The sequence below is a fragment of the Platalea leucorodia genome (genome assembly GCF_965183815.1).
Source record: "Platalea leucorodia genome assembly, chromosome: 2".
Lineage (NCBI taxonomy): Eukaryota > Metazoa > Chordata > Aves > Pelecaniformes > Threskiornithidae > Platalea > Platalea leucorodia.
This window is the reverse complement of record NC_138824.1, coordinates 101,149,853-101,166,528: the sequence shown is the minus strand read 5'-3', so window position 1 is coordinate 101,166,528 and position 16,676 is coordinate 101,149,853. Positions and strand designations below refer to the sequence as shown.

Below are 16,676 nucleotides of genomic sequence, written 5' to 3'. Positions count from 1 at the left end.
ATACTTGCATGAAAGCTTTCCTTGACAGGGATTTGATCAGAAATAAAGCTCTAGTTTAACTAGGCTGCCTGGGTCCTTTGCGCTGTCATTTCCGTGACATGTAAATGTACGCGTGAACTTAAAAATATCTATTATTCCAATACTGAAATGTGCACTTAATTCTTCAAATGAATGCAAAGAAATAAGCGTAATGTTTAAAACTAAGTTTACAACTGATTACACTATTAATATGCATTCACTCTGTTTTTTGGTTTGCAATTGCAGGAACTAACATTCTTCTTCCTGCTTCTCTCCCCCCAACCTCCCAACCGTATTCCCTGCTGAGCATGGTTTTCTTAACCATCAAATGAAGAAACAAAAAGACGACTGTTTAAGTCAGACTACTTTGAATGAAGTCTATTCAAGATCTAGGCTCGATGTTTTATCTTGAGTACTATTGTTTAACTGAAAACACATTTGTAAGCTTGCAGATGTAATGGTGTTTAGTAAAGTGGACAGATTTAAAGAACATTGTGTTGTAAAAGTAGCTAAAGTACAGATTTGCAGACTAAGTCATTTGATTCCCTGGGGTGCCGTTTGTAGTACCATGTAGTTTCATTTGTGTGATTTTGCAAAGTTTTTGTAGAACTACATTAATCCTTCTTCTCTAGATGCTTCATTGTAATTCCTTTAAGAGTTGAAAAGTGACTTGAAAAATATTTATTAATCACTCCAAGAAAGAAATCGAGAAGCTCTCAGTTTAAACAGTGTCTTGTTTCGTGACCATTTTTACCTTGGCATAATTATTTTGAGTGGACGTTAAGTAGTCTTGAATATACATGCCTGTGTGTGCATGCTCCTAGGTCTGTTCCTGAAGTTCATAATTTAAGAATCTAACTGTGAAAATTGTGTATTTTGTAGGGCTCTAGCTGACATGAACAATGATGGGAGGATGGATCAGTTGGAGTTTTCAATAGCTATGAAACTTATCAAATTAAAACTACAAGGTTATCAACTCCCATCTGCACTGCCTCCTGTCATGAAGCAGCCACCTATTGCTCTGCCTAGTGCACCAGGATTTGGTAAGCTCTTTTTTTTTCCTCCTTAGCTTGTATTACAACAACCTAAGTTGAATTTGATTGTTTTGCAGTTTCTAAAAGAAACTTTTGGGAAAAAGTACTTCTAAAAGTATGTGGACTCAAAACCAAATGCTTCCACATGCATGCACATGCTCCAAAAAAAATCTCAATGATCTTTTAGCACCCAACCATATTGAATAACATAAGTTGAGGTCCTATTTGCTTCAGGTCTTATACTGCACCCCATGTGTTCCAAACAAAAGTGTTTGCAGGGAAAAAAGATGGATCAGGTAGCAGGGCTAGTGCATTCTAAAGTGATGGAGTTTTTATTTAAACTTTTGTTATTTATCTCTATTTTTCATTAAGGGATTTCCAGCTTTGTCAAGATTAGCTATGTTTTTCTTGACTTTTTACAAATCATGGTAGTAATGCACCGCTCTGCTTTTATTTTATGAACAGTGCTGCACTGGTATTAGCTAGAACAACTGCTGATTCAGTTCTTATGGTTAGTACTGCCAAGGTCACCATCATTTCAAGGAAAAGAGTAGGGAAAATGGGATAGTGAGAGGAAAATAACAAAATGAAGCTGGGCCTCATGTTTGACACCTTGATGTTCTGCTGTATTCTGTAGTAAGAGGTTCTTTACCTTTCTGCTTTAGTCATTGCTGTGACTCAAGTTGATTGGTGCCTGAGAATCATTGCTGTCCTTAAGAAAAGGGAATAGTGCATTTTATGAACTGCGTGCAGCCATGTTGCTTGATCAGTTCTTGCTTCCACAAGTTTTACAAACGTTTTTTTTCTTGACTGTAAGAAATCAGTGAAATCAAGCAGAACAGATACTGTTTTAAGTGAGAAAAGGCATAATAAAGTCAACCCCCCAAGAAATCCAGCAAAATCTGTGATTTTCTTTTTTCTCATTCAGTGTAGACTTGATCTCAGCTGTTTGCACACAGCCTCATTCTTCCCATTGGCATGACTGAACCTCCGTAACCTCCCTGTTATCCATGCAACTGTGCTTACACCTAAAATACCTCATTACTGTGCTTTACCCTATTAGCTTTGCACTGTTTCATCTTGACAATAGGCTGCAAGCAGTTACCCTGAAGCTTGTTCTTTTCAGCCCCGGCTAAATGTAGGCTTTGGGTTCATTTCTCACTGGAAGTTGACAGTGCTGCTCTTCATTTAGTTCAAGCCACACAATTCTTTTCTTCAGCAAATGCTAATAGACTTTTTTGGTCAGTGTTGCATCCAATGTGGTCTTATATGCATACATTATAAAGTGGTATGTTGTTCCCTCTGCATTGTTTTATGTTCCCCTGCCATGCTAATGGTGCAGCGGACTGTAAAGAGTGCTTTCAAGGGGTGTGTGGAAGTTTCCATTTCAATTTGCGCTTTAATTCTGCATTTACTGCTGGGTTGCAGGCTGCAGTTAAATTGTTATATCGTATTAGGAGTCTCTAAATTAGAAAAAAATTCTCCTTTTCTTGCCCATAGGTATTGGGGGCATTGCCAGCATGCCATCTCTTACAACTGTTGCCCCAGTGCCAATGGCATCTATTCCAGTAGTAGGAATGTCTCCACCATTAGTATCTTCTGTTCCTGCAGCAGCAGTACCTCCCCTGGCTAATGGAGCTCCTGCTGTTATACAGCCTCTGCCTGCTTTTGCTCATCCTGGTATGCTACATACTGAGACTCTGTTTACTCTCTTGCTGTTAACAAACTATTTTGCCATTTTCTTTGGATCCAGAGAACAGTAGACATGGAATTAGCCATTCTAACTTTAAAGAATGACTTTGGTAAGGACTGTACTTTGGTTTAGCCCAACTTGTATAAAAGTTAAAAGAAGAAACATGGACATACCATACTGTAACAGTCAGTCATGTTGAGCAAAATATTAACCCTCTTATAACATTAGTGTGATAAATCTAGCTTGCCAAGAAACTGTTGCCTAGAAATTGGTCCTCTCCTATCTGTTTTATAACGATTGAAGTGCTGCTATTTGTTGGGATTACTTTAAAATACTGGAATACATATGATTTCTAACATTAATCACAGTGTAATTTGATATCAACTGAGTTTGCATAGACCTGGAAAAGTAAAAAGACATGAGGGAAGTGCCTGTGTGTTTTCACCTATTTTGTTAGACACTGTTATCTTAATATTTTTAAAACAGATAGCATCAAAAGAACTGTAACGTTTATATTTGATGTTAGGAACTAAATGAATGTCAATGAAATTCTACAGTTTAAAATGCTAATACTAATAAATACATGTATTCTCTTATTTACAGCCACATTGCCAAAGAGTTCTTCCTTTAGTAGATCTGGTCCAGGATCGCAGCTAAATGCAAAACTGCAAAAGGCACAATCGTTTGATGTGGCTAGGTAAGTTGGTATGGAATGAGTGTATGTGTGTATCTGGTTCCCCAGAGTTAGAAAAACTACTTCTCTTTTGCAAAGTTGTTTTCTGGAATAATATTTACTTGCAGAAATCAATTCCTGCTGAGATACTATCTCAGGATTTCATAGGATGTTGTGGTTTTACAAAGAATGCTCCATGAGTAGTGAATCACTGAAATATAATAATTAACTATTACAGTATGTGTTGACAGTATTTTCGGACTCTTGAAAACTTAATTTTTAGAAAAGCATTTGCTGCTCTAAACATAATCTGCATTGTGTAGTACTGCACAGACACTCCTCCTGTTAGCGTGACAACATAACAAGTAATATTCTTTAAAATTAGCAACTCTAGGATTATTTTTTAAAAGCAAAATATTTAATAGTTCTCATATTTTAAATGCACTTCACATATCTGTTTCTTATATATTCTTCAAGTTCTGCATGAAAAATCACCTGAAAGGCTTTAGATTATTGCAAGGACTAGGAAAACGTATGGTCAGGCAAAACGTATTTTACTATGGTCTGAAGAAATGTATCTAACAAAATAAAACTTCATTAGAGGAGGTAAGGTAGTAATTTCCCAAAGTCTTTATAAATCAAAACTTTCTCACAGTTCTATACTACAGCTTTTTTTGCAAGAAGCAAATGGGTTAGGACATTATTTAATTATCTATTTTTATTTTCATTTTTTTTCTGCAGGTATTTCTTGTGCTCTGGTATTAGATAAGCGACACTACTGATTATTGGCAAATAGAATTAAAAATCTTTCAGAACAAACAATTCTTGTTCTCTTTGAAATCTAGTACTGTCAGGAACATAGTAGTGATGCTCTGATATAATTTCTAGAGGTACAAGAAGTTATCTGCTTTGTCTATAACAGCAATTCTAGTATTTATAATGAATCAAGTTCAGGGAACTTCAGCTGAAATGGTTTCTAGATGTTCCATAAGAGGGCTGTCATAGTTTTGGGGTTAACTAGATCTGAATCTTGCTGGTCACTTTTATTGCCAACAGAGGCCTGAACCTCAGGTGAGATGACTTCTTTTCTGAGGTGAAATTGCATGGTTCACTGAATCTGCTTGGGCCAGGGTTGGAGCTTCCTTAGCTCAATTGCAGTTACTTCAGTAACTCTGAAACGCCTGCCAGCGCTGAAGGGGACGTTCCTTCACAGACTGCTGCTAATGCTGAGTGATGAACTGGTGTGTGTCTTCAAGTTTTATTTTGGAGAAAACAGATAGCAAGGTAGTTGGCTTGCAGAGTTTATGGAAAGGGAGGAAGAAGAGCTAAATCCATTAAACTGAAATGTAAAGTTGAAGTTTGGTTGGTTGGTTGGTTGGTTGGTTGGTTTTTTTCCCCCTGGCTGAGAATTATTTTGAATTTTGAGAAGGGTGAAATTCAAAATTCCACTTGCGGTGCTTTTGTCACTCTGCTGAGTCACCAGTAGTGAACTCTTGGCATACATGGTGTTTTGCATACAGGAGTCAACTGTTTTGTCCTCCAGCATTTTTTCTTCCAAAACTACCATTTGAGTATCCATGAGGGAGAGTTTCGTTACTTAATGTACAGTAATGTTACTTCACAGATCAAGGTACATACATATGTAAGACAAAAGTAGACTTAATGTGTGGAAACTCCAATTCTGGCAAAACTGATGAGGGAGGAATTCACATGGATAAAAATTATATAGTTAGCTGCGTTTTCTTTCTAAGTTTCAGTTCTTATTTTCATTATTTAAGATGCAGCTTTGTTTTGCTTTGCTCCCGTGAAAGAGTGTTATTAAAGCACAATAGTTTGGAAGTAGAATATAGAAATAGAGGTATTGGCTGTTTTGGGTCTTGTCATGTGAGAATAGGATATGAGATCAATTAGTAGAGTATTCATATAATCCTTCTCAGCTCAACTTTGAAAGATCTTACCATGCTATCTGCTCAGTGGACCAGGGAAAAGGGATTAGGTGGTTTTGGTTCCTGTTTTTTTTCTCTTTTTTTTTTTTTTAACTGTAATTTAGTATGCTGTTACAAATGCTTATTTAATCTGGCTGCCTTTCCCCCTCCCCCAACCTTAATAAAAAAGGACAAAGTTTGATTGTGCCTAAAGACAGAAAAACTGTGCTCATTGTTTTTCAGTATGAAGACTTGTCAGCCTTCAAGCATGGGAAATTATAGCCACAAATAACAGCACTCAACCTATTATGTGGATGAATTAGAACTGGGAATATTACATTTGAGTTGAGTTCCATTATGAGAAACTTTGATTGCTTTCAAGTGTAGCTTTTTCACACTTTTTTCTATGTTTTCAGCATATTTTACGTTTGTTTTCCTTAATCAGCTTATGAATTATTCGGGTAAGACAGTCAGTTAAAGACAGGGTAAAATGAGATATTACTTCCGCTGACTGTGTTAAGGCATTTCCTATTATATGTTTAGGTAAAAGCTTTTAGCTCCTCTAAACTGTTTAGGTTACTTAATTCCCTGCTAGTAAAGAAAAATGCAAAACTCTTAGGCCTGTCATTCAACTGTACCAAAAAACATCTTCTGAGACACTGAATTATGATAAATGTTTTCAAACAAGAAGTCAAAGCTGTTGTGGTTTCAGGAATAGAAGGCAATATTTGTGAAAAGAACCATTTCAGGCATAAAACTTGATCTCTGTGCAGCACTTCATACTGTTGTACCTGTTAGCTTCATGTGATTAAATTTAAAATTATATTTCCTCCCTCCCTTTTTCTAATTCTAGCGTGCCTCCTGTGGCAGAGTGGGCTGTACCTCAGTCATCAAGACTGAAGTACAGGCAGCTGTTCAATAGCCATGATAAAACAATGAGTGGACACTTAACAGGTATTGAAGCAGTTTTTGTTCTCTCCTTTTTTCGAACTGTAGAAGGCCAGTTATAATAGCATTTAGAATGCTATTCAGATAATAAGAGACTCTCATCTCTTTCTGTTGTCATCATTAATATTTTTCTGTTCATATCTCCCAGCTGCTTAATGATCTTGTTTAGGAGCAAATATTTACTGTAGCTGGGATCATTTTATCATCTTCTTTCCTTTATTTTCTGCAAAATAGGTTGGCATTGGGAAATGATTCTTGGAAAGGGTGCAGTGGGTTATGTGAATACTTGTGCAGCCATTTACAGTGTTCAGTTCATCCACTGATGAGGGTGCCTATCTGGTTTCAGAAAGAAACTAGAATGGTACACTAGCTTAGTTTTACTAGTTCTGGGAGCATGTCTTTGCATTTCATAGCTTTTTTTTTTTTTTTTTTTTTTTTAATCTGAGTGACTGTTGTGGAGAAGGGAAGGGTTATGTATTTTTTAATATTTTCCTTTTTGGGAGCCAGGAGGGGAGGCTTGGGATAGCAGTATGTATAGCCTGTTCATGCTGATAACATCTCTTCAGTGTTACCTATTCAGAACTAAGCTGTGCTTGTGCAGTAGCTATTTGGTAATGCAAGAAAAGGAGAAAGTTGCTTATTTGTTTCTTAATCCTTGTTTCACTTTGTTAGGTCCACAAGCAAGAACTATTCTTATGCAGTCAAGTTTACCCCAGGCTCAGCTGGCTACAATATGGTAAAAATAAATCTGTCAATTTCTACCAAACTGGAAACTTTATTTAATCCTCTATACTGTATACTGTGGAGTTTTTTCTCCCTTTTCAGTCTTCCTCCACTGATAAATCATTATACGTTGCTCTTTTTAATGTATAACTTTATAAAACAAAACCTGCACTGCTAAGCTAATATTAATATTACTTCACAAAAGTAAAAAAGAGTATCTTTTACACTATGCACATAGATGTTTTGTAAGTAAGTTGGGTTTCAATTATGGGGTTTTTAGGCAGACCAAATGTTCAGCCTCCTGTCTTCCACATCCCTGGCTGCATGCGAGACAGCACCAGTGAAAATTATACATTTGCACAGGTAGTACAAAACAAAGCTTAATCCAGAACCATACTTTCTTTGGGGTTTGTCTGCCTTTTGTGTGAGTTTCTAAGGGCTTATTTCCAAGGGGCTGGAGTTACAAACATTTAAAATAATGGATTTTAAAACGATTTGTCTTGGCTTCTATTTTTCCTTTCAACTCCTTGTTTGCTGAAGTTTATTTTATTCTTATTGTCACATGGATTAGCCTCTCTCCTCCCTCATGCTTTGGAAGGTCATGCTTTCCTATGTACTGTGTAATGTTTTTACTGTATTACTTGGGTAGTACTTGGTTATTGTTGATTTATGGTTATCTTTGGTGACTTCTCAAATGGCCTTCATGCTGCTTCTGTATATTTTTAATTTCCAGTTGCCCTCTACAAGTTATTTCTAATTAACTTCTATGCTTTATAAGTCTTTGCTTGAAAACAATTGTCAACTCACTAACACATCTGACTTCTGTGTGAAGATGTCAGCTGTGTTGTCACTCTAACATGGCAGTTCAATGGCACTTGCTTTCTTTGCTAAGCACTGATGTTTTTGTTAGATCTCAAAAAGCACTCTCTCCTTCTCTGTTTTCTAACAAAGCTACTATAAGGAAAAAAAAATATCAACCCAGTCATCCAGCAGATGATTAGCCAAAAAATACTCTGCTTGTTGCCAGCACTTAAGTAGGTTGTGTGGGCAGGGGAACGATGTCAGCGTACTCCAGGAGTTTTAAACATAACTCTTAATTTTTGACATTCAAAACTGCCAAGTCTATTGAGATAAGGAATGGATTTTACAGCTTTTGTTGTCCTAAGTATTGCTCCCTTTCCTGATAGTTCCTCTCTGGCGGTGGAACTGCTGGGGCAAGATTTGTCAGTCTGTATTGAAGGTGGATTCACTAACTCATAGATACACAAAGTGAAGTACTGATGTGCAGGGTGTCAGCTATTCTGTAGCAGTTGTTTTGGTATTTCCGTAACAAAGATGTGGACCCAGACTGTTAGGATAGCAGATCGATTATATCCTTGCATGCTAGATTTTCATTCTACTGGCTTGTTTTTGTGCCCCAGCTGAGGACTTCAGTAACACAAGCATGGATCAAATGGGGCTGTACTTGTTTTCTGAATTTAAATCCCATAAACAAAGTCTTGTACCTTGAGACATCAAAAGAATGTACCAGTTGCTTACCTTTGATTTTCACAGTATCAAGGGAGATTTTCCTGCGTGATTAGAGTGCAGCATGCTAGAGAAACAGAGGTGTTGTTTAGGCTGTTAAATTTTGTCCAATGCCACCTCAATATGAGTAAAAGCATTTTATGCATCTGTTGGAGCATTGGGTTTTGGCCATCCAGAGACGTTACTCCATAATTTTTATTATGTGCATAACGCTAAAATGTTTTTGTGCTTGTCAGGACTGGAATGTTAATGGCTTTGATTTTAATGCAAACGGGTGCTCTGGAATGTGAGATATGAGCCTCCAGGGAAAAAGGAGACCAAACCAAAAAAGTTCTACCAAACATCTGAGCTGATTCTTTTCTAAACGATACTGTGTAGTGGATGTTCACAAGGTGTTCAGGAGAACTCCATTGATTAATGTTACTTATATAGCATATGGTAGCAGCACTCAAAGAGTAAGTGAAGTAGAAGCCATGGCTATAAGGATAGTTTCAAGGCAGACATGCAGGAGAAATTTGGGAAACAGTGAAGCATTTGGGTTTTGCTTTTTCTTCGTTTTGAAGAAACAAAGTAGTGTAAAAAAAAAAAAAAAAAAAAGTGAAAAATTGAATTAATTTGCAACTGAATACATTAAAACTATGCTTTTTAACAGTGATTTTTAATATTTAAGAATTTACTTACTTTGTGCCTTTCCTTTAAAAAGGAATCTTTCTGATATCGATCAAGATGGAAAACTTACAGCCGAAGAGTTTATTCTGGCTATGCACTTAATTGATGTAGCTATGTCTGGTCAGCCGCTGCCACCTGTACTGCCTCCAGAGTATATTCCACCTTCGTTTAGGTAACTGGTTATAATTCTGGAATCTCACTCCTAAATTCTTATTTCATTTGGGAAAACTGTCCTGTGAGTGTAAAGTACAAGAGATTGAAAAGTAACCCCTCCCCTTTTTGTACTGCATCTATGGCACAGAGTGCCTTCTCGTTGGGAAATGCTTATCTAGCTTTTTGGTTTTATTGCAAGTACTGGATGCTGGAAGTAGCAAAAATTCCTTGTAAGAATACAGTTTTGGTCATTGTTTTATGCTAGCATACCTTCCAAAACTTACTCAGTCTGGACATATAAATTTAAAGTGTTATAGTTCAAGCTTATACTTCTGTAGAGCAAATGGGATGTACTGGAATTCAGAACATGCTATGAATTTACGCTGTAGCAAATTCAGATGTCTGAATCTGTATCTGTGAAGTAGTGGTGAGTCATTACTTCTGTTTCTGTTTCACTTTTTTGTGGGGAAATGGGTGGGAAGATGGTAACAACAATGGAAAGAAGTGTTTGCATACAATCATAGCTTCACGTTCTTTAAGTATCCTCCTGAACATTGCAATTTTTTTGTTTATGCCATGTGGGGGTCTTGTTTTTAGCTTGACTATAGTGAGCTCTTCCTCTGTCTTTGCAACTTTTGCTATAGTTTAAGTCAACATTTCCCCAACTTTGGACTGGTCACAAGTAAGATATCTTGGGAACAGGGCTGAACACGTCTGTAAGTTGCATGGTGCTGTGAACTTTGAATTAGGTTTCTCGGGTCACCAGTGTGTGCTGTTGGGACTCTGGAGGATACCGTTATCTTAATGGCAACGGCTGAGTAAAATCCTCTGGGCAACAGTGAGGGAACATTAAATATCATTAAACGTTACATCACTGCATTTAATTTATGATTTCATCATTAAATCATAAATAAATTTGGCAGGCATAGGTTCTTTTAAGCAACTTGGAATTATCGTTTTATTGACAGAAGAGTACGCTCTGGTAGTGGCATATCTGCTGTAAGCTCAGTATCTGTAGACCAAAGGTTACCAGAAGAACCAGCATTAGAAGAAGAACAGCAGCAACTGGAAAAGAAATTACCAGGTGAGCAAGCAAAAATAGAGATATATCGTGTGCTGTTATCTGAGAGATGTTATCATCAGGTTCTATGCTGTGGAGCTATAAAAGCTTATTAAGAAATGTTTTCTTTCCAGATCAGTTTGTGACATGTCAGAGGCATAATCAAGACGTTGCTTGGTCCTGCCGATTCCTGACTGTTGCATGATCCTTTGTGTTAGTGACAGCGGAGTTATGAAAAACATTGAAGCTGCTTATCTTATGCACTGTCAACAGGGGCAGCACTTTGCAGCCCTATTATAGGACTACAATGAAAACTTTTTGCTACCTCCATCTTCTGACTTAGGTGGAGTGTAGTTTGGCTTATGTACTCTTATATATCACAATATACATACAGAGGCCTGTTTCATTGCAGTCTGTAACAATGTTTTTTTTTATACAAGCTGTAGCAGCTCTGCTTTTGGGGAAAATAAAAAAAAAAAAAAAAAAAAAAAAAAAAGGCGGTTGTGGGGGGTGAAGGGTAGAAAGCCTCCTAGATGCTAAATGGCTAAATGTTAGGAAACATCTTAACGCTTCTGATCATCCCCTCACTATTCTTGGTACTTTCTTTACTTTGGCTCTGTTTTATTCTAAGATGACCAGAATGTCACACAGTTGAAGATGTAGCAACATGACAGATTTATACAGTACCATAATAATGCTTTTCTGTTTTGTTCTAAATTATTTTTCAGTTTCTTTAATTGATTCCTAACACTGTATTGCCTCTTTCATCACAGCTTAGATTTGAGTTGCTGTTTCAGAAGACTTTCCACAGTAATGCCAACATCCTTCCACAAATTTATTAACCATTTTAGAGCTCACAACTGTGTGTGTTTAGTTAGGATTATTTTTATTCCCCATGTGCAGTATTCTGCATTCATTAACATTTTAATTTCCTCTGCTTCTGCATTGCCAGATCACTCAGTTTTGTGAGATTCTTCTAAAGCTCTTCACAGTCAGGTTTTTATTTTAATACCATGACTATCTGCCATCATCTCCAGAAGCTGTCTTGTTACTTTTCAATCTCTTCCAGATCATTGTTGCACACTGAACAGCACAATTGCTAGTAGAGATCTTTGAAGGAGGCTACTGAGAATCTTTCTGTCATTGTGAAAGTTGGTAATTTATTTCACCCCTTAATTCTAATCTTCTAACTGTTTGTTAGTTCCCAAGGACCTTCTGTCTCTTTTCTTACCAGATTAGTTCAGGGGATCTGCATGTGAGCAATTCAGATACAGCTCTTGTCTTTGGTTTGTATTTTATAACTAACTGTTGCTGGCAGTCTGCTGGGTAATTCCTGTCTGTAGGAGGATGAGGGAGATAGCAAGGACTGCTGAAGCAGACCTCACTGAGGTCTCACAATGAAACGTTTGGTCACAGGTGAGATGTGACTCTCCTGTATTGGCTCTTTGAGGACTAAGTCTTGTGTCTCTGGAATCAGAGGATTTTGGTATGCAGTTTGTAGTGTCAGGAAGGTGAGTGACTGCCTTGGCTTAGTTTATTAGACTTCGAAATCACGCAAGTATTCTTTTGTTGACCTGATCTTCTTTTTCAACTTGCTTATTGATACAGTTGGGTCTATTAGACTTGAGAGGCAGCTCTTTTCTGCATTGCTTCTTCCATGATACCATGTTTAGTCATGTATACGTACTAACTCTCTGTCTATTGTAGCCTCTGCTACTTTGCCCAGCGTGGGAGTAGACTGGCTTGTCTGTAGCTTTCAGGATCAGTATACCGTCTTTTCTTAAAGACTGGTGTTGCACTTGTCATCTTCTAGTCTTACAGCGCTGACGTTGATTAAAGGATGGATTGCACAGCACAGCTAGTAGTTAATGAATTTTGTATTTGAACTATGGATTAGCATTGTCTGGGTTTGGCAGCCTGTTACTCTTCACTTTTTGGTTTTGTTTTTGTTTTAAAGCCATTTCTGTTTTCAGTTAAAGAGGAACTAGAGTGTATAAGCCTTTTGCTGTATTTAATATATAGATTTTCCATGGTAAAGATCACTTATAATAGTGAATGTCATCTTGCTTCTTCATGGGCTTTGCTAAATCTGGATAGGTGGTGGTTTTTTTTTTTCCTTTTGAGACATTTGAAAGACTTTTTATTGTTGGCTTTTATAACCTTTTAGAAGCATAGTACCACAAGCCAATAGCTACTTATTTAATTTTCTTGAAGTTGTTCTGTTCTGTTTTCATACTTTTGGATATGCTTTCTTTTGTTATCTCTGGTAGCTACCTTGATTTTGTTGAGTAACCATACTAGCTTGTTGGGCAGCCATCTTAGAACATGGTGTTTCTTCTTAGTGGTACGGATTTCCTGAGCCTTGAACATGGTATCTTAATGTCCATGCTACTTGCAAATGTTTTGCCCTTCTACCTATTCCTTTTAACTGACTTTCTTGACATAAATCTTTTTTTTTTTCTTTTTTTTTTTTTTTTTTTTTCCCTTCCCCCCCGGCTTTTTGCTTGGTTTCCTAAATCAGTGGGGGTTATAATCACATTCTTATCAGTCTGTATCTTAATATTCTTTGAACCCAGTGGCTAATTTTAAACAAACTTGACAGATATCAAAGTGGTTAAATTTTTTCAAATGTATGAAAATTGGTGATTGGCAATAGGAAAGGGGGCCCAACTTAGAAAAAGACAAGAATTCAACTGGTTCAGGAGATGTCGGGCCAACATGACAAACAGTTAGTGCATGCAACACTGAAGTAAATATGTGCTATCTCTTGATTTGACTTGCATGCCAAAAACGTACACGTTGGGCATGCGGGGAGAGAAATGTAGAATACGGGGTATAGGAATAGGACATATAGGGTATGAAAAAAAACAGATGAAGTGGAAAGAATAATTTGGAGGAACTGTGAGGGAGGGGTCTAGGAATGTGGAACAGGGGAAGGACAATCCCTGATATTGCAGAAGAATGTCAGGGAACCCGTGCTGGAACTGAGGTCATTCTTTTAGGACAGTAAGTGATGAGGATGTGAATCTGCAGGAATCCAGTCTTCCTGAGTTCAGCTGCTCAAGAACTTAAGCAAACCATTTCTTTTCCTGACAGTAATGAGTCATCTTATGAGAATATGAAGTTTAAATACATTCTGGTCATTTGCATAACGGCTTTTTGATAACATCGTCAGCTGAATTCTTTGCCTAGTAGTAATTGAAGTGTTGGGCTTTGTACTGCTACTATTATCAAATGTATAGAGGAACTCCAGATCCTGTGTCCTCACAGAGGATTAGCTGGTGAATGGTTAGTCTAAATTATACCCACTGGCTGGGCTTTGTGGAGAAACCTAGAAGCCCAAGGAATGGGAACTAAAATTCACACCTTGGTTTCCGAAGGATGTGGGTTTAAGGGGATCTACAATATAAATGCTAATGATAAAACCTAGAATTACCTGTAGAGCTATATTATCAGTAGTTGAGAGCTGCATCTAGTACTGTTGGAAGGTTGTTTCACTTTGATTCAGCATATATGGATTTTTTTTTTTTTTTTAAGTCAGCAGCAGAGTTTAATTCTCTTTTGCCCCATGTTTCCACACATTAAAGTTACGTTTGAAGATAAAAAACGGGAGAACTTTGAACGTGGCAATCTAGAACTTGAAAAACGGAGGCAAGCTCTCCTGGAACAGCAACGCAAAGAACAAGAGCGTCTAGCACAGCTGGAACGGGCAGAGCAGGAAAGGAAAGAACGTGAGCGGCAGGAGCAAGAGCGTAAAAGACAACTGGAGCTAGAGAAACAGTTGGAAAAACAACGAGAATTGGAACGGCAGAGAGAAGAGGAAAGAAGGAAAGAAATAGAAAGAAGAGAGGTAACTGGATGAAAGGAAGGTGGTTATGTCACTGGCAGCTGTGTTTGATTAGAACAAAATGTAATGTGTACGCTAAGTATTTTGCCATCATTTTTAGTAAGCACACATTTAAAGAATTAAATTTCTGTGGTTTTGAAGGTAAGGAGAGAGTCTGCTATCTCTTTCTTTATTTTTCATGTGAAATGAATGGATGAGACATTTAGATCTACGACAATGTGCTCCTAACCTCTGACTTCTCTAAAAATAATAATTATTATTTTCTTTGATATAAAGAGGTGCTTGAATGAATGAAGGAAAACTTATGGGCATTGGTGGAATTCATGATTTTCCTGTGATGAGTTAATTTGTTAAAAAAACCACATACCGATTAACTTAAAAAGCTATTATTTTCTCACATTGCCAAATCATGATGCATTCAGTGCAGTAGCATTTTATTCTTTGCAAAGCTGCAGAATGTCTAATATTGGAGGTCAGAAAGAGATTTGATGCTGTCCTGGAGAGTTCTTGAAGTCTTAATATGAAACAACTTGTTAAATCAGAAAATTGGATCTTGGGAAACTGATTAAAATGGAGCGATATTCTCTTTAGTCACATATCTGCTATATGGTGAAGCCCCGTTTCACCAGTGCTTTCAAGTGAACATTTAAACAATTGAGCAATTTGTGTGCTTAAATAGAGGCACATATTTAGTCCACAGTTTAGCAGTGTGTTTGTATTAATGTTTTAATTGCACATTAGAATACGAATATCAGCAGTTAGAATAGTTTCTCAAGATACATCTTTCATAGCTTTATTTATTTATTTATTTATTAACCGCTACAGGCTGCAAAACGGGAACTTGAGAGGCAACGGCAACTTGAGTGGGAGCGTAATCGTCGGCAAGAACTACTAAATCAAAGAAACAAAGAACAAGAGGACATAGTTGTTCTGAAGGCAAAGAAGAAGACCTTAGAATTTGAGCTCGAAGCTCTAGTAAGTGATCGCGTTGCAGATAAAACACACAAGCACAGTAGTGACTGTGATATGGCCATGTTTATTTTCTATAATTTCAATTTTTTAAAATATGGAATAAAAGTACTTTTTAGATCCTGACTTGTGTGACAAACCATTCTGGTAAAAAAGAGAGATATTTTTCTTGTTTTTCTAAAGAATGATAAAAAAAATCAGTTGGAGGGAAAGCTTCAGGATATCAGATGTCGGCTGTCTACCCAAAGACAAGAAATTGAAAGTACAAATAAATCTAGAGAACTGAGAATTGCAGAAATCACCCATTTGCAACAGCAGCTACAGGTGAGAAAACAGTCTTTAATTTTGTCCTTAGCCTTGCATTTTGACCTCCTCAACTGCATCAATATCCCAAGCAAACTTGCCACAATATATGATATGTTGTTCCTTGGACATAAGGGAATTGTAGATAATTTGTTGTTCTTTTAAATGAATGTTCTTCAGACATGTGTAGGACTTGCTTCCTACACTTGAAGGTGTGTCTCTGATTATAACTTCATTGTCCTGGAATCCTGTTGTGGGGAGCAATAAATAAATTGTTTGGCTGAAGATGTTGAAGGGTTTGGGGGGATGAGGAGAATGAAATTTTATAGCATGTATTTTTGCTGGCAGTGATTGCTGCTTGTGTGCTGAAAGAAAGAATTTACTTCAGTGAAGTGGCTTGTTGATGATGCTTTTTTGTTTTTTTAATTATAAAATAATGAACTTTCAAAATGGAAGTTACGAAGTTAAACCAGTTAGTTCTTGGTCTAAGCCTGGGATTTTTCTTTCCTACTTCTCTGTCTAGAATTCTCTGTCAAATTAAAGATGGAATTGAGTAGATGTCTGCTTTTAGTGAAAGAATATTCTTTTCAATTTGTAAAGGTTTCTAGATGAGTTGTAGTATTTGATTTAGGGATTTTTCTCTTTATTAAATATTGTATGTTGCTTGAAATTAATTCTTGGCTGGTAATGGGGGCTCTCAGTGCTTTTCTACCACTACAAAGAGAATCTCGCACTTGTGTTCTGAGGGCATAGGTGTAATACCTGTCTTACAACCTAATCCTACTGTTCCATTTCAACTTTCTAAGCATAATTAATATAGTACATTCATCTGAACAAAACCAGAACTTGAAAGTTCATTTTTTTTTTGTTTTATGTATAAGTATTTTTTTGACTTTTCTTTTTTTCTTCTTCTTTCTTAAAACATCTTACATTTCTATTGAAGTTCTGTGTACACCATTACATCTTTCACAACACATCTTTCTTTTGGCAGCAGGTTGTTAATTTAGGGATCATTCTTGGACAGTGTTTGTGTCCACTTGATGCAAACAATAGCAAGCAAGAAATGCTACTAAGGGACGCTGGTGACATAAGCAACTGCCATCGTTAGGCTTGAAACCACTCTTCTCTCTTTAA

The 16,676-nt window shown here is 36.9% G+C and overlaps 1 protein-coding gene across 4 annotated transcripts in view; it reads left to right on the top strand.

The window, feature by feature from the left end:
* ITSN1 (intersectin 1) overlaps window positions 1–16,676 on the top strand; it is a 138,639-nt gene that overhangs the window by 42,918 nt on the left and 79,045 nt on the right. For 3 of the 4 annotated variants that reach the window (XM_082304319.1, XM_082304321.1, XM_082304322.1), the window contains exons 5-14: window positions 901–1,061; window positions 2,553–2,732; window positions 3,349–3,442; window positions 6,197–6,297; window positions 6,964–7,027; window positions 9,245–9,382; window positions 10,332–10,447; window positions 14,011–14,273; window positions 15,096–15,245; window positions 15,423–15,563. In XM_082304319.1, coding sequence (XP_082160445.1) covers window positions 901–1,061; window positions 2,553–2,732; window positions 3,349–3,442; window positions 6,197–6,297; window positions 6,964–7,027; window positions 9,245–9,382; window positions 10,332–10,447; window positions 14,011–14,273; window positions 15,096–15,245; window positions 15,423–15,563 — 1,408 coding nt within the window. The remainder of the gene's footprint in view (window positions 1–900; window positions 1,062–2,552; window positions 2,733–3,348; window positions 3,443–6,196; window positions 6,298–6,963; window positions 7,028–9,244; window positions 9,383–10,331; window positions 10,448–14,010; window positions 14,274–15,095; window positions 15,246–15,422; window positions 15,564–16,676) is intronic. The other variant, XM_082304320.1, reaches the window with a different exon arrangement.